Source organism: Zonotrichia albicollis, chromosome 21, assembly GCF_047830755.1.
Source record: "Zonotrichia albicollis isolate bZonAlb1 chromosome 21, bZonAlb1.hap1, whole genome shotgun sequence".
Classification (NCBI taxonomy): domain Eukaryota; kingdom Metazoa; phylum Chordata; class Aves; order Passeriformes; family Passerellidae; genus Zonotrichia; species Zonotrichia albicollis.
In genome coordinates, this window is record NC_133839.1 from 9,270,841 (window position 1) to 9,288,776 (window position 17,936).

The following is a 17,936-nucleotide window of genomic DNA, read 5'->3' on the forward strand; positions in this document are numbered from 1 at the left end:
AGGGAGGATGAGGAGCTCCCTGGGCAGGATGGGCACACTTTGGGAAGTGCCACCATCACCACGTCCCCACTGTGGTGATGCCCATCAGGAAGGAATCCCTGGGAGCAGCCCTCTGTTTTTGTGGAGCAGAGGGAGCTCTGCTGGCAGCATTTCCTGCTAGTTTGGCTTCACTGATGCAGTTTGGGGGCTGGAAAGGGACCAGCAGGTCCAGTCACCTCTCAGCATGGCCTGTGCTTGGGGAAGGAGGACAGGGGACAATTGCAGCAGTGGTGGCTGAGCCCTTGCCCCTTTTCCCCCCAAATCTCCCTTTTAGGGGCCTGAGGACACCCAAAAAGTTGGAGAAATGCAACCCCAAGCAGAGTTTTCCTGGGAAAACCCCAACTCTGCCAGATTTGGGGCAGCCAGCTGGCTGAGGGGGCATCAATCCCCTGTCCCACACCCCAAAAGCACCAAGAGGGGCCAGCCCTGTTCTGAGCTGCTTCTTCAAAGGGCTCTGCAGAGCTGCCACGTCGAGCCCTTCATCAGGCACCCCTGGCAGCCCTGGCAGCAGCACCACAGTGTCCCCATTATGGGCTGGCCCCGCCGAGGGTTCCCAGGCAGTAAATGAGGGGCACTCTGAGTGCAGAACAGAGAGCATTGTGAGAGCAGGGCCAGCCCTGGAGGGATGAAATAGGAGCCTGTAATTTCTCAGCACTGTTGTGACATCTTTGCACAAGCGTGTGATTGAGTCACATTTGCTTTATCAGCAGAATCCTTGTTTGCCTGGCTGCACCCTCCCCCTCCACCCAGCCCTGCCAGGGTGGGGGAGAGCTGCCTGCTCCCCTTCCCCCTGGGCTGTCCTGCTCTCCTCACGCTTCCCATGGCTCCTGCTCCTCACCCTTCCTGCTTCTCCCTTCTCTGCCTGCCCCTGCCTGCTTGGGAATGGGTGGGGGGCCTCCATGTGGTGGGGAGATGGGTTGGGATGGGGCCCATGTGGTGTTTCCTCCAGGGACAGGCAGCTCATGCTTCTGGAATATTCCCCTTTTCAATCCTTTCCCCTTTGGAGATGGTTTGGGATGGGGCCCATGTGGTGTTTCCTCCAGGGACAGCAGCTTCTGGAAAATTCCCCTTTTCAATCTTTCCCCCTTGGAGATGGTTTGGGATGGGGCCCATGTGGCGTGGACCCTATTCCTCCAGTTACTGGGGACAGCAGCTTCTGGAAAATTCCCCTTTCCAATCTTTCCCCCTTGCAGATGGGTGCAGGCTTCCAGCTCTGCCACTGCTCCAGGAGCAGGGTGGGATTTTAGCAAGCTCCTGAGAGGGTGGGATGGGGTTTCTAAGGGAAAAAAAAAATCCCAAATAAGCCACTGTGCTGAAGCGGAGCACATTTGGTGAGCCCTGGCATGGGCTGTGTGCCCCATCCTCCATGGCAGCTGTGAAACATCAGGAGCAGCTATCCCAATTTTGGTGTGGATCCTGTGCTGAGGGGGGTCTCCAGACCCTTGGGCACCGATTGCCAAAAAGTGGAGAAATTTGAGCCAAATTGCCAAAAAGTGGAGAAAATCAAACAGGGCAGAGAGGAAGAAGAGGTGTTGGTGCTGCAGAGGTGACCCAGCTGTGGGACAGGGATGCTGCTGCCTGGTTTGGGGTGGGTCCCACTTTGGGGAGCAGTGGGATGATTTTCCTCTTCTCCTTGTGGAAGAGAGCAGAGGTTTCCTGGGTGCTGAGCAGGAATTCTGGCGTGCAGAGTGCAGTGGAAAAGCTCCCCAGGTGAAATGCTGGCAGGAGGCAGCTCCAATGCCTGGCAGCACTCAGAGGGGTTCCTGCAGCCTAGGAAAAGCCCTGCTGCTGCACTGAAACCCCAAAAAGCATCTCTGCTGCTGGCTGGGTTCAGGAAGGTTTTGGGGAGAGAGTAGAGCCAGAGGTGAGAAGCTCTGTGGCTTTGAGGTTTTAGTTTGACCAAAGTGAAACCTGCTGGGAGGAGGAACCCACCCTGTGCAGATTGCAGCTGAAACTTGAGTTTCTCACTGTCCCTGAGCAACCTGAGCCACCACAGCTTCACCTGGGGAAGATTCTGAGTGTGGAAACTGCAGGAACTCTCCCAAATCTCAGAGCGGGTTCCTGAAGAGAAGCTGCACGTGGTGGGTTTGAAATGCCTGCCAAAAGACAGATTTCCGTGTGCTGCCCCATGTGCAGGGCTTGGGGGCTCTCAGAGGGATGTTCTCAGGTTTGTGTTTGTACTCGAGTCCAGAAATATAAAAAGAAAAAACAATTCCAGTTCTTTTTGCTGAAATCAGAGCTACTCAACACTCTTGACCACACTGTATTCCCATGGTCCTACACCCTTTTGCCTGTAGCTGTGGAAAAGATCCTCAGGAGGGATTTATGGCTAAAACACAGCTGGGCTGCATCCAGGCATCTTGTGAGAGCCTGGGATCCATTGCCAGGGATTCCCTGTGTGCTCAGAGCCCAGGTGCTTTGAGAGGATCAGCCTGTCCTCACTGGGCAAAGTGCTTTAAATGCAGCTTAATTTACATGGATTTACCACAGGGTGCTGCTTGTTTTTTGGTTCCATGGATGAGATTTTGGGATAAGAACCACCCTGCACACCCTGAGTGTGTCCAAGTCAGGCACTGCTGGGTCCATGGCAGAGCCACTGCTGGGAGGGGGACAAGCAGCTCTTGCTCCATCCTCCCTCCAGTTCTCAGCTGTGCTGCTACAAACTGAGAGCAAACTTACTCAAGATTGTAGGCCAGGGGCTATTTAAATTCATCCCCGAGTTGGTGATCAGGACAAAAGTGAGGACCTGACCTCTTGTGGTCACAGCATTACCATGGCAATTTTCACATGGAAACCACTGTCCTGCCCAGATCCTGTAGTGTTTTGTCGTCCCCTGCTTTGCTGTGGGGCAGGTGAGAGCAATGGAAAGGGAAACCTGCATTATTTGAGGTTCCTTTTCAGGAAATCACGAGAGATTCCCAAGCTGCTTTTGAGGAATGAAAGCAAAAGGACACAGATTTGCACTGCCGGGTTCATTTTGGTGCAGAATCACCAAAGAAGGAACGTGGGGCTCTGCCTTTACCTGCTCCACGTGCATTTGGGGGTGAGGATTTGCAAACTGGGCACCCCAAAGTGATGCTGGAGAGAGCCCAGGAGGAGGAGGAGGATGGTGGCAGGAGGCTGATCCATGCTGCTGGTCATGTGTGGTCCTGCAGAGCTCTGACACCAAGGGCTGACTTAAGGAAGGGAGTGGCAACCCAAATTTAGAATTTCCTCCTGCTTAATACTCAGGGTTGATTCTCTTTCTGATTAAGGAGGAAGAGGTGCTGAGGGAAAAAAAAAAAAAAAAAGAGAAGCGGAAGCAGGGGGGTGTGAGTGGCTTTCCAAATCTCAGCTGGTGCCAGGGACAGGCTCCTGGGTTGGGCCTACAGTGATAGCTCCTCAAAGAAACCCCTCTGACCTGCTGCAAACCCCTCTGACCCCAATGAACTAGCTGTGGGTTTTATCCTAGGTGGGCAGCTCTCCTCAGCTGCAGAAAAGCACAGCTCAGGGAGTCTGTTTGTGCCTTGAAATATGGTTATTTTTTTAACTTCCCCTCTCTCAGATCTGAGCGCTGAGCTGCTGAGTGAACTCCCAGGATATGCCAGAAAAGGTTTTCCAGCAGAGCTAGGTCACTGTAGTTTTACTGGCAAAGCCTCTTAGGCATAAATGAAGATTATTCTGGTGAAAGCTTATGCTGGTACACTTTATTCCAGTACAAATGACCTATCCTGGGAAAAAAAGCTCCTCTGCATGTTGGAATTGTTCTGCTCTGGGACATTTTGTGGTGTAGAAATGTTAAAATCACAGCCCTTGGTGGTAGTGCTGGATCAGCAGAAGCTGCTTCAGCTGCTGCCGACGTACCCTCGCCAGGCAGCAGCACTTGGAGTGACACTGAGTGACAAAATGCCACAGGGAAGGGTGACAAGGGCTGGTGGCATTTCTGGTGTTCCTGGAGGGTCTGACCTGCCCATCTGGGCTGCATCCAGCCATGGATGTTGGCTGGTCCAAGCTGGAGCCTTGTGCTGAATGCCAAGGAGGTGGAAAACAGCAGTGGAGCTGCACATGGGTGTTGGGTACCAATATGTTATGAAGAATTTTTTTTATTATTGAAAATGATCAATAATATTCCTGTTCTAATTATTATTATGGTAATGCCAGAAGAGTTCTGTCTGAGGGAAGGGTGATGCAGCAGAGATGCTACCCTGGATTTTGGAACTGCCAGGATCTGTTTCCATCTTTGGCATCAGTTTTTGTCTGGTTTTGAGGCTGCTGCTGCTGCAAATCTCTGTGAGGTGGGGATCCATCCCAAAGGGATCTGCTGGGGGAAAGGGATGAAAACCAGAAACACAAAACTCAGGCTGGCTCTGGTGTCCAGGAGATTGCTGGTGTGGGAACACTCCCAGGGCTCCTTGCACATGGATCATGTGGCCCTGCCCTAAATGTCATTTTCCTTGGGAAGAAAATTCCCATCCAAACTCAGTGGCTGGCAGGCTCGTAGTTTGGAGGAGGAAAAAGAGCTTCACTGCAAATTCTCCAGCTGCTGACGAGCTCTGGTTTCTGACATCCCAACTGCCATGGGGCATCTTCGGGGAGAGACAGAGGTCCTTGTGCTGAAACAAAGGACACACACAGAAAATAGCTGCACTTGAGGGGTGTGACAGAGGGGAAATGCTTTCAGAACTTCTTTTTTTTTTCCTATTTTTTTCTTTAATTTAGAAACAGGCACAGAGTTTATTTTGGTCAAGAGATAGTCACACACAGCAGCTTTAAATGGCAGAAGTCTTCAAGGAGAAGGAGCAGTCTCACAATGCTTGAGCTGAAAATGCCTTTGGGGAATTGCCTCCTCTGTTTGCTGCAGTCCAAGTGGTGCTCATCAGTTTGGGAATTTATTTGTGTCTCTTAAGGATATTTCCTCAATCTAGGCTTTTTTCTTTTTGAAATATTTATCTTTTTTGTAACATTCTTTTTGCAGTCAGGATCCTTTAGGATACTTGTGGTGGGGAAGAGGGCAGACTCCTCATATCCCACTCCTGATGCCCATCCCTCCACCTCAAATTATATTTTTGCCAAACTCCCAATTCCCTCCAGCCAGGGACTGGCAGCATCTGGGCTGAGTTGCCTCAAGTGGCCTGTTGATTTTGCTGAGTTTAAAAAACCATATTTGCCTGCTGGATATAAATGTTTCCCATTGCTGCCGCTCTCCCAGCGGGGTTTTGGAGCTGAGAGTGTTTGGATGAGGAGTGGGAACCTCCCAGTGTCCAAGAAGTTGCTTGGAATTTTTGAGTCGTGATGCTCTGTGGAAGTTCTGGGGTTCTGGAGACAGTGATGGGATTCTGGATGCGGTGATGTGATTTTGGATGCAGCAGTGGGATTCTGGAGGCATAAATGGGACTCTGGATGTGGTGATGGGACTCAGGAAGCAGCAAAAGGATTCTGGGGCCAGCAGTAGGATGCTGGGGGCACCAATGGGATTCTGGTCGCATAAATGAAACTCTGGATGCAGTGATGGGGTTCTGGAGGCAGCAGTGGGGTTCTGGATGCAGTGATGGGGTTCTGGAAGCAGCAGGGGGATGCTGGTTCCACATCTTTGCGAGAGCAGCATCGCTGCCTTGCTGAACCTTCTCTTCCTCCTGCTGGGGTTTCCCCCACCACCAGGGTCAGGGATCTCCAGGGAGGGTTGCTGAGGCTGGGCTGCTGTGGGTTCAGTGTTTCCCCCGTGCCAATTGCTCCAAAATCCCGGGGACACAGCTTGTCCTGATGGATGCAGGCAATTGAAGACAGAATTTTTCGTTCCCTTTGGGGTCTGCAGAGCCTCCATGAACACCCAAGTGGCTGTGCTGGTGTGTCCCTGTCTCTGGGTGTCCCAGGTGTGAGCTGGGGGGTCCGGGTGGGTTTTGGGGGAGCCCTGCCCGTGCTGCCCTCCTCCTTCCCCGCCGCCTTCCGCTGCCCCTCCCTGGGGGCCGGAGCCAGCCCCTTCCTCGCTGGGGATTGTTTTGCAAGCAGTGTGACAGGATGGGGAGGAAATGTGCCAGGAATGGCTCCATGTCTCCTCTTGGGAGAACTGGAGTCTATTTATAAGCCCCCCTTCCCGCCCCCCTGCTCTGCTCCCCCGGGACAGGCAGACACAGCCTGTCCTGCTGCCTGCAGAGCTGCTCCTGCTGATTCCACAATCACAGACACATTCAGGTTGGAAAATACCTCCAAAATGCTCAAATCCAGCCTCTGGACAGGCAGCATTCCCGTGGATGGACACACACCTCACTGTGTGCTGCTCTCTCTGTTCCCCAGTGATAAATCCAAATTATCCTATAGCTGGAGCAGCCACACTGAGCCCCTGGCTGTGGCATTCACATTCTCTGAAAAAATCTCTTTGCTCAGGATTTTTCTCCTGAGAAGCTTCAGAGAAGAGGAAAACAATTCTTGTTCCATTTGCTTTTTGTTGTTGTTGTTTTGCTGATGTAAAATATGCTTGGAGATTGTTTACTCACAAGTAATTGTTTCATTGGATTCTGGTGGAGTTGTTTTGACTCTTTGGCCAATCAGGGCCAAGCTGAGACTCTGGAAAGAATCAAGAGTTTTTATTATTATTTTTTTGTTATTATTTATTTTATTATTAGCTTTTTAGTATTTAGTAAGTATATTTTTTGTATTCTTTAGTATAGCATAGTATAGTATTCTTTAATGTAATATTATAAAGAAATAAATTAGCCTTCTGAGAACATGGAGTCAGATGCATCAATCCTGCCTTCATCTGGGGCATTCCCTGCAAATCCAACACCTGGCAGAGCTCAGAGCGATGCCAGGGAGGTGGAGGAGGGCACTGATGCCTGGCTTGAGGTGGAAATGTTCTTAACCAGGTGGAAATGCTCTTAATCCTCTACTTCTGCTTACTCCAGAAGAAGGTGGTTTGGAAAGATGGAGTACACTGGGAATTCTGGGGGAGGAAGAGTGGATTGTGGCTCAGGGCTGTGTCCTACATGAGTGCCTTCATGCCTGCAGAAGAATTTCATCTTTCCTAACCACCTTCATACTCCAGAAGAAGGTGGTTTGGAAAGATGGAGCTGCACTGGGAATTTGGGGGGAAGAACACAAAGCTGTGGCTCAGGGCTGTGTCCCACATGGGTGCCTGGTTTGGAAAGATGGAGCTGGACTGAGAATTTTGGAGGAGGAACAGTGGGCTGCAGCTGAGGACTGTCTCCCACATAGGTGCCTTCATGGATACTCCAGAAGGTGGTTTGGAAAGATGGAGTACACTGGAAACTTTGGGGGAGGAACAGTGGGTTGTGGCTCAGGGCTGTGTCCCACATGAGCGCCTTCATGCCTGCATGGATACTCCAGAAGGTGATTTGGAAAGATGGAGTACATTGGGAATTTTGGGGGAGGAACAGGGAGCTGTGGCTCAGGTCTGTGTCCCACATGAGTCGCTCAACCCTTTTCCTCTCCTCCTTCTCTTGCAGATTTCTCCAACCAGGTGAATTCCACGTCCCTGAACTCCCCCACGAGCCGGGGGCCCATGGCCACGCCGTCCTTACACCCGTCCATCGGGCCGGGCATCGGCTCCTCGCTGGGCTCGCCGGGCCAGCTGCACTCGCCCATCAGCACCCTGAGCTCGCCCATCAATGGAATGGGCCCCCCCTTCTCCGTCATCAGCTCCCCCATGGGGCCACACTCGATGTCTGTCCCCTCCACGCCCAGCCTGGGATTCGGCACCAGCAGCCCACAGGTGAGGGGACGCTGCTCAGGTGACACTGTGGCCTGTGTGGGGACAATGCTGAGGGGACACTGCGGCCTGTTTGGGGACAGTGCTGAGGGGAAACTGCTGCCTGTGTGGAGACAGTGCTGAGGGGACAGTGCTGAGGGGACACTGCGGCCTGTGTGGGGACACTTCTGAGGGGACAGTGCTGAGGGGTCACTGTGGCCTGTTTGGGGATACTGCTGAGGAGTCACTGCTGCCTCTCTGGGGACAGTGCTGAGGGGTCACTGCCACTTCTTTGGGGGCAGTGCTGAGGGGTCACTGCAGCTTATTTGGGGACAGTGCTGAAGGGTCACTGCCACCCCTCTGGGGGCACTGCTGAGGGGACACTGTGGCCTGTTTGGGCAAGGAGGAGCCACCTCTAGGGGTTCCTCATGCAGACAGGCACCAAGGGGAGGCAAAAAGCAGAAGCACAAGGGGGAAGCTAAGCTGGAGGAATGCTGCTCCTTTGTGGGGGCTGCTCTGGGTGTGCTGTGAGGGACCAGCACAGCTGGAACATGGCTGGACATCGACTACTGTCGCCAGGATTGGGGTGGAAGGGGAGTAGTGACCACACCTGGGGGCTGGTGTGGCTGTGGCAGGAGCCAGAGCCGCCTAGGACTGTCTGGGATTCTTCTCCTTCCTGGGAAGCAGCACATCCCCTCCAGGGCCAGCCCACGTTCCCCTCAGAATCATGGAATTGTTTTGGTTGGAGAAACCCTCTAAGATCGTCCAAGCCTACCAGAAACCCATGTCCCCAAGTGTCACACCCACACACCTTTAACACTTCCAGGGATGGTGATTGCACCGCTTCCCTGACAACTCTTTCAGTGAAGAAATTACCGCAAACAGCCAATCTCAACCTCTGCTGGCACAACTCAGGGCTGCTTCCCCTTATCCTGTCACTTGTGCAAACCCAGGGCTCCTCTGCCTGCTCACAGGGCAAGGAGTGGCCTTCACTGGCTAAAGATTATGTAAAAAACCCTCCAAGCAGGGTGAGATAAGCTCTTTTTAAAAATAGCCAGATTGGGGTGCTGGCCAGCCCCTGCCACCTGTTGCTGGCTGCTCGCACGGGATATATTTAGTAAAAGGGCAGATTAAGGAATTGGCCACCACCTGCCACTGGCTGCAGGTTTATTTATTCCAGGCTCTCTCTGGGACTCAAGCACCTGCCAGCACCTTTATTTTTAAATATTGGCCTGATTTATTCTCAGGGGTAACAGGGCTTTTTACTACGTGGAGCTATTTTACTACGTGGGGCTATTTTACTACATGGCTGCTATCTCTGGGGACCCACAGGCAGCTTCCCCAGGGTCCAGCATCCTTGTGCTGGTCAGAAAGGAATAAAATTTGCCTCTAGATGAGCTTCTCCCATGCAGGACTCTGCTTGTGACCCCCTCAGATGTGCAGGGACCTGCTTCCCACTGAGGGACAGCAGCAGGGTGGACATGTCCCTCCCACCCCAGGGCCAGGGGAAGAGGAACTGAAACTGCGCCTGGGAACGGGCAGCCAGAGCAAAATCAGCAGCCCCAGAGCCAAAATGGTGGGGAAGGAGAGGGAAGGGGGATGTGAGGCAACCCGTGGGGGAGCCACAGGCTGGGGAGGCGGCGGGGAAGGGGCGATGGTGAGGGGCAGTTTGGGAGCGGCCAGCGGGGAACCGAAACGAAGCAGAGCTCCAGGGCAGAAGGGGAAGTGAGAGTGTGGTGGGATGGGGCTGGAAGCGAGCTGGCTCCAGCCCTGGTGGCTCCAACCCTTGTTGACTCCAGCCCTGGTGGCTCCAACCCTTGTTGACTCCAACCGTGGTGGCTCTAGCCCTGGTGGCTCCAGTCCTTGTAGTTCTAGCTCTTGGTTGCTCCAACCCTGATGGCCCCAGTCTTGATGGCTCCAACCCTTGTTGACTCCAACTCTGGTGGCTCCAACCCTGGTGAGTCCAACTGTGGTAGTGCCAGCCCTTCATGGCTACAGCCCTGATGGCTCCAGTCCTTGTGGCTCCAACCCTTATTGACTCCAACCCTGGTGGTTCCAGCCTTGATGGCTCCAGCCCTTGTTGACTCCAGCTCTGGTGGTTCCAACCCTGGTGATTGCAACCCTGGTGGCTCCAGCACTTCATGGCTCCAACCCTGGTGGCTCCAGCTCTTGGTGGCTCCAACCTTGATAGTTCCAGCCCTGGTGGCACCAGCCCTGGTAGCGCCAGCCCTTCATGGCTCCAACCCTGGTGTCTTGATGGCTCCAATCCTTGTGTCTCCAGCCCAGGTGTCTCCAGCCCTGGTGGCTCCAATCCTTGTGGCTCCAGCTCTTGGTGGCTCCGGCCCTTGCCTCCATCCCTCGGAACACCCGTCCTTTGTTCAGGGACTTGTCTGAAGTGTTTTTCCTCAAGGTGACACTTGGGAGGTTCTCAGCCTAATGGCTCCTGCCATCTGTTCCCTGTCTGGCCACATTAGGTCCCTGTTCCTGTCCCTGCAGCGGGCAGAGGCGCCTACCTGGGCCGGCAGAGTGCAGGGGGGAGGACAAGGAGGAAGAGGAGGAGGAGGAGGAGGGGGCAGCAGCGAGGCCGATGCTCGGGGGGCAGCGCAGCCCCCCTGGCCCGGCGCAGGGGTAATGAGGCGTGTGGCCCCCGTGGCCGGGCAGGGATGGCACTGATGGAAGGTGCTTTGCATCAGATGGCAGATGCCACTTGCCATCAGGCCACGCCTCGTCGCCTCTGGAGAGGCAGCAGAGCAGAAGGGCACGCTGTGTGCGAGGTCCCCAGGGTGGGTCCCCTCCATCCCAGCCCCAGCAGGGAGGGAAGGAGCTGCCAGGCTCCCAGAAAACGGGGGGCTCACCCCACCCCTTCTGGCTCTGCACAAGGGAGGACCCTGCAGCCCTTGGATGCTCCCAGTACCCTCCCTCCAGCACTGGGAGTTTGCAAACACTGCAAGATCCCAAGATTCCAGGATTTTGCAGGGTTTGCAAGATCCCAGGATCTTGCAGGGTTTCCAAGATCTCAGGATCCCAGGATCTTGCAGGGTTTGCAAACACAGCCCAAGATCCCAGGATCTTGCAGGCTTTCCAAGATCCCTGGATTTTGCAGGATTTACAAGATCCCAGAATCCCAGGATCTTGCAGGGTTTTCAAGATCCCAGGATCTTGCAGGGTTTGCAGGATCCCAGGATCTTGGAGGGTTTGCAAACGCAGCCCCAAAATCAGTGATCCTGCCACATGGGATTGCAGCATCCATGGCAGGGATGCTGGTGCTGAGCTGGCCCAGGAATGAGGGCCAGACTGGGAGGGCTAGACCCTGCAGCTCCGGGATTTACACACTGCTTCAACCCTCTTGCCTGAAAATGAAGGGAAAATGGGGAAAACAGTGCAGGGTTTTCAGCAGGAGCTGCAAGGGAGGATTTTCATGCAGGGCTGTGTGGAGCAGCCGCCCCAGGCAGCGCTGGCAGCAGCTCGGGATGCCCGGGGCCAGTGGGGAGAGATCAGACATGGGATTAGATCGTCTGCCTGTGCACAATGCTCGTTGTAAGGGTGCCTGGGGGACTGGGGAAGGGCTGGGGTGGTTTTTGGGATGGGGGGAGGAGGAGGAATAAAGCTCTGCTTGCCAGCAGAGCCAGGGTTCAGTGCTGGGTGTGATGAGCTGGAGAGAGAAGGAAGGAACCCAGAGGTGCTGGTGTCACTGGGGAAGCAGAGCCTTGGTTCCTGCCCTGTCTGGAGCCGTGCTGTCCCAGAGCAGCAATGCTGTGCCAGGGCCAGGGGCTGCTGTCCCCTGCTCTGTCCTGCACGTGCTCCCGGGGCAGGCGCCGCCAGGGCGCTGTGGGAACCCCGGGCTGGCTCTGCTGAGCTTTGGAGCCAGCGCTGGGAGAGGAACTGGTGACTGTCCCCTCCCCAGCCCGGGGCTGACTCAGCTCTGAGCAGCTGATTCACAGGGCTGAGAAGGGTGCTGGGACCTCCACCCTCCTGGCTGGGGCTTGTTCTGCCCATCATCCCCCCAGTGTTTTTGGGGGGCTGCCCAGGTGGGCTCTGTGGGCTGCTGGGGCTGGGGGAGATGGTGGGGAAGGATTTTATCTTCATCAGGCAGATGTGGGCTCTGGGCAGGCTCCCACAGCCAGGGATGCAGTGTGCCACAAACCATCACCACCAGCTGCACTGGGAACTGGCTCCACATCCCAGAAAGGGCTCTGGGAGGAGCTCCTGGGGCAGCTCACCCTGACCTGGCCACCCCTGCTGCCAGGGGAGCACAGAGATCATGTGGCACTCAATAAGAGATGCTCCTGCCTGGGACCTGCTTCTCCCTCCCTTCTCTGCTCTGTCAAACAGCAGCTGAAGCCAGCAGTGCATCCCTGGGTGGCACCAGCTCCCAGCTGCCTTTGATTCACCAGCTGGCACAGGCAGGGTGGCAGAGGGAGGCACATCCATCCCATTTCTCCAGGGTGGGTTTACCTGGCTCTGCTGTGTGGCTGCCAGTCGTCCGCCTGCCAAATATTCCCCACCAGCCTGCAGACTTGAAAGCCAGAGGAGAGCCTGTGCTGCTATAATTGACAGATCACAAGCCCTGGGACTTCCCTGAATTAATTTGTGACAAGTGCAGTTGCTGGGGATCTCTGTTAGAGTAGAGAAAGGCAACAAACTGAGGCACAGGCCTGTGAATCCATCCTGGGCTTGGAGGGTGGCTGGGATAGTGGCTCTGGGACAGGCTGATTCCCTTGGGAATCACTGATTCCCCAGTGATCCCAGCCAGTTCTGCTGTGCTCCAGAGCTGACCAAGTCCAGGTCCCACATCAGCCCCAGACCCTCCTGAGCTTGTCCCCTTACTGAGATGGTTCAGTCCCACAGCTCTGTGCCTCAGTTTCTCTTTGCACACAGGGGTGTAACAGCCCAGTGGGGATTCAGCCCAGGAGCCCTTCACTCCACAGCAGGGTCATGATGCCAGTTCCACCCAGTTCTCTGCTTGCTGGGGCCCAGGGGAAGGAGGGACAGACATTTGGGAGTTGCAGGGACATGTCCCACCCACTCCAGCTCTGGAATCCAGGCCCTGTTGCAGCTGGGATGTGTTTATTTGGAGCCATGGAGCTTTCCTTTGGAGAGATAATGCTGAAGGGATATCCATAAACTGCAGAGCTAAACAAGAGTGTCCTGGCCTTCATCATCCCTGCAAGGGCTCTCTCCCAGCCAGCAGCTGTCCCACCAGCCAGCACTGCAGATCTTCCTGCCTGTGTCCCTTGCTGGTGTGAAATAGGGGTGGCTGCAGAGCCCTGGCTCTGGGGGCTGTGCAGGAGGAGCTTGCTTCCCAATTAAATCATGGAAAAACATCCTCCTTGCGTGGGCAGGGTCAGCCCTGCACAGTGCTTGGGAGGCTGGCCATGTCCTGCCCCTTGTGCCAGCCCAGCTCCTGTGCCAGGCCAGGTGAGTGTTGTGCCTTTGTGTGCCCAAATCCTCTTGTTTCAGCCGTGCTGGTGCCCTCTGGAATTGTGTCCTGTCCTGTCCTGTCCTGTGTGTGACACAGCCCCATGTCCCCAGTGCCAGCTGAGCCCTGTGCTTGTCCCTCCACAGCTCAACTCACCCATGAACTCCGTCACCAGCACAGAAGACATCAAGCCACCCCTGGGGCTCAATGGAGTCCTCAAAGTGCCAGCACACCCCTCAGGAACGATGGCCTCCTTCACCAAGCACATATGTGCCATCTGCGGGGACAGATCTTCGGGTGAGGCTGGCAGGGGCTCAGGGCAGGGGCTGGGGTGTGGCAGAGGGCTGGCATTGGCTCCCAGGCTCCTGGCAGCCCCTCTGAGTGCTCTCTCAAAGGGACAGCACCTGCCTGTGCCTCCCAGCAGGGGATGAAGAGCCAAGCCAGGAGATCCCAGGGCCCTGTTCAGCAGTGGGGTCCCATCTCACCCTACTGGCAAACATCAGGGGCATCCTCCCTCTCCCCATCCTTTGATCCGCACTGGTGCTGTCACTTGGTGCTCTTGAGATGGAGTTTCTCCACTCCTGGGAGATAAAGATGGGCTAATTCCCTTTATTCTCCTTTTCTAAAAGCTCCCTGCTCCAGGAGAGCTCTGGTTGCCTGGTTTGTGAGCCCTTGGGGACCCCTCCTGGGATCCAGGCTGGAAGTGGAGGGTGGGAACGGGGTACAGGGCAGGCTGAGTTGTGTGTCTGCTGTGGGGGCTTCAGAGAGCTTACAGAGATTCAGGGGGACACCCTTGTACAGGTCCATTAATTAATTTCTAAATGGTGGTGGAAGTCCCCAGGGAGCACGTACAGTGTGAGGACTCTGTTAATTCATCTTGATTAACATTATCACAATGAACTCATAGTGATCAGAACATTCATAATAATCAAAACAAATGTTCTGCACTGCCCCAACTCTGCTGCATGGCCCAGAAATGGCCTTTCCATGGGTGGAAGGCAGGATGAGACCCATGGATGGCACCCTGATTCTGTGGAAGCCAAGCCACCACTTTCCACCTCCAAGAAACCTCTGCTCCCCCCAAAACTCAGCTGGGAGAGTCCCTGGGAAGATCTGCTGGCTAAGAAGGGACCTGGGACCACCTCTAAACTTCATTTTTCTCCCTCCCCCAGGTAAACATTACGGGGTTTACAGCTGTGAGGGCTGCAAAGGCTTCTTCAAGCGCACGGTGCGGAAGGACCTGACCTACACGTGCCGCGACAACAAGGACTGCCTGATCGACAAGCGCCAGCGCAACCGCTGCCAGTACTGCCGCTACCAGAAGTGTCTGGCCATGGGCATGAAGAGAGAAGGTAAGGCCAGCCTGCCCAGGGGGCTGCAGGGGGTTTAGAGGGCACCAAGAGGTGGTGTGAACCTTGCTGAAGGGTTCTGTCGCTCTGGTGACAAAATTTCTCGTTTGCGGTTTGGTTTTGCGCCTCAGCCGCAGCGTCTCGTGGTCTCCAGAGCCTCTTCTTGCAGAGCCTCCATTCCCTGTGAGTGCCAGAGCAGTGTGTAGGTGATGGGTGGGTGTTGGGATCTTTATCTTGTCAGAGTGGCCCTGAGAAAAGTTAGAAAGTCTCTTTTCCCAGCCCGGTGCTTGAAGAAGGAGTCAGGGCTCTTCATTTCTCGGTCTCAAGGTTGTTTATTGCGTCTTATCTATAAAAAGTTTTCTCCTGCCCTGCTGAGGTCCATCCAGCAGGACAGTTCCAGGCACTCTGCCTGCCCCCAGAGCAGTGTTATGTCTTTATACTAAAAACAACGTGTACGATGTTTACAATTACTTTCCAATATCACCTATGTTAGACAGTGAGCTTCTACTCTAAACCAATCTAAAAGTGCCAACATCACAGCAGAAGATGGAGGCCAAGGAGAAGAAGGAGAAAGGCTGGACATGCCCAGTTCCCTCCATCTTGCCCCCTGAACCCCCATACCAAAAACCCCAAAATCTACTTTTCCACCCTGTGGTAACTTCACTATTATTCTGCCTAAACTGCTGTGGCTTGCTGATCCTCATCTAAGGTTGGTAATTTGCTTCATGGGTCATAGTCAAACCCACAGGTGTTTTGGGTTCTGTGCCAGGGCTTCTGAGCCCCCTGGCAGGGCTTTGGGCCATCCTGGACAGCCAGAGGGATGTTCTAGGGACACCTTCAACTCCAGCCTGGCCTTCGTCACTTCCAGGGATGAGCTTCCCTGGCCATCCTGTGCCAGTGCCTCAGCACCTACTCCAGCACTGAATTTTTTGTCTCATTGAGAAGAGGAAAGAAGTTTGGTCTCTTTAAGATAGCTCTTCCTCAGTGAAATTTAAATTTAGGATCTAAATTTCCCCGGCAGTGCCTCTTTTAAATGATCTTTTGAAATGCTGACTGTGTCTGTTCTAATCTAGCTGGCAGAGCAGGCTTTTAGCAGACAGGACGTGAGAGTGACCCCAGTTCTGGGCTGCTTTCTCCCCTTACATCTTCAGAGCCACACTTGCCTCTCTGACAGGCTGATAAAGGCAGCCCTGCTCTGGCCCTGGCCCACAGCTCCAGCCTGGGAGCCTTTGAAGAGCACTTAGGGCTGTCTGGAGTGCGGAATAAACGGGGCAGTGCTGGAGCTGCTCTGAGTGTTGGGCAAACCCTGCCACGCTCAGTTTATGGGGTTACCCGAGGACCAAAATCACCAAGTGTCACAGCTGTCTGTGCTGGAGGTGTGGGGGGATTGCCAGGGCACCCAGGGGACCTCCTTGGCCCTGCTGAGCTTAACCCTTCAGTGCTCAGAACAAATGTTCCTGCCCCAGCAGACCGTGGCATGCAGAGATTGAGGCATTCAGGGCAGGAATGGGGGCTGGCACTGCCCTGGGCAGTACTGGATCCCATGGGAGATGTGCAATGGGATGAGGAAAATCTGATCCAAAACCTGAACCATGGGAGGCTCAGATGATCAAAAAGCAGCCAAGAATTCTCCTGTGTGTTCAATGAGAGAAATACAGAGCATCCCCTTCCCCTGGCACTGCATCCACTGACCCAGTTACCCCTCAGCCCCCCAGAACAAGGTGTGTAGGGCTGGGAGGAGCAGCAGGAACCCTGTGAGCAGGTACCTGCTCCCTGCCTGCCTTTAGTGGTGATTGCATGGGCAGCACCGCTAAAAATTACAGGTCCATTAATTAATTTCTAAATGGTGGTGGAAGTCCCCAGGGAGCACGTACAGTGTGAGGACTCTATTAATTCATCTTGATTAACATTATCACAATGAATAGCAAATGAATTCATAATGATCAGACAATTATTTAAAAGTGTGACAGATGGGATCGTGGTAACTCCAGGAGTGCGCTCAGGCAGTGCTGATGGATCTGGTGAGGGAAGGGCAGGAACTGGTGATTTGACAGTCATCATTTGATGATTTAGGCATAATCCCCATGCAGGGAAAGCTGGAATAACTCCCCTGTCTCTTGTTATAAACCTGAAAATTCAGTGTCTCACAGAAATGTCTCAGTTGTCCTAAAGCTGAAAGTCAGAAGTTGGGTCTTGCTGAGCTTTGGTTTTGAGCAGCTCTGGAATTTTACATGTGAAATCCACCTGGTTTGTCAAATAAAGGTCTGTTCCCACTGCACCCATCTCAGCTGACTGGAATTGGCCTCACACCAATCCTGCTCCCACCTCTATTTTGGGGAAGAGTTTTGGGCTAAATCCTGCATTGCTTAAGTATTCACATCATAGCTGGCTTTTTATTCTCTACCATAAACTCTTGTATCTTTTAAGTAACAGAGCCTGGGTTATGGGCCTCATTTCCCTAAAAAACATCTTGTTCTGGAGACCTAATTTATAGATGTGTAAAGGCACAGCAGATTCCTGCTGAGGAGTCTCTCTCCTGTAGCCCAGAGGTGCTGGGATTTGTTGCAAGCACAGTGAAAGCCTCTAAAATCAATGCCGGGAGGAGGAGTGAGAGCCAAGGCTGTACTCCATTTAAAGAGGGTAAAAGGAAAGGGGTTATTGGGTGAGAATTCGGATTAGAGAAGGCAAAATCAATGTTTGGAAGGGTTTGATCCCAGCGGCTGAGGGGTCTGAGGTGAACATGGAGGGATGGACCTTGTGCTCATCAGAAGCAGCAGCAGGGGGACAGAGATCCTTCAGGGCTGCAAACCTTGGCTCAAAGAGGGGAAAGCCTGCAGGAGCAGGGGATTCCTCTGCTGTGTGCATCCCTTCTGGCTGTTCCCTGCTAGGAACACGTCAGAGAGATCCCAGCATCCACAGTGAGTGAGCCCCGTGCTCTCTGAGATGCTGCAGCCATAATAAATAAGCAACTGGGAACATTTTTTCCCCTATGAATTTCTGCCAGCTGTGGAATGCTTTGGTTTTTTGTGCTCTGTCTCCCACTAAATACAGGATAGTCAACAAAATTAAGATTACCATCAGGGATCTTGACTAATGCAGGGGTTATTATTGTGGGGGTGGCTGTTTGCACCCAGGAGCTGAACTCTCCCTGCTTGATCTGTTCCTCATCAGGCTCTGAGGTGTCTGTGCACCAGCAGCCTTGGCTTTGAAAGGGGAAAACTGGGAATTGCCTCGGAATGAGGGAGGCAGAGCTCTTGTGAAGAGCTGGGAGTGAGCACTGGGGGGCTTGGGATGGGGGTGCTGTGTGTCAGGGGGTGACAGAGAGGTGACAGGGTCAGCAGGGGCGTGGTGAGTTGGGGCTGTGCCGGCTGAGGAGAGCTGGCAGCGCCTCTGGGATCACACAGGGAGCAGGAAATACCAGTGAGGAGCCTTTCCCATGCTCCCGTGG

At 54.0% G+C, this 17,936-nt stretch overlaps 1 protein-coding gene across 1 annotated transcript in view; it reads left to right on the top strand.

Moving 5' to 3' along the window:
* RXRA (retinoid X receptor alpha) overlaps positions 1–17,936 on the top strand; it is a 108,013-nt gene that overhangs the window by 60,926 nt on the left and 29,151 nt on the right. Inside the window, exons 2-4 of the mRNA XM_074556567.1 lie at positions 7,479–7,744; positions 13,286–13,436; positions 14,312–14,491. Coding sequence (XP_074412668.1) covers positions 7,479–7,744; positions 13,286–13,436; positions 14,312–14,491 — 597 coding nt within the window. The remainder of the gene's footprint in view (positions 1–7,478; positions 7,745–13,285; positions 13,437–14,311; positions 14,492–17,936) is intronic.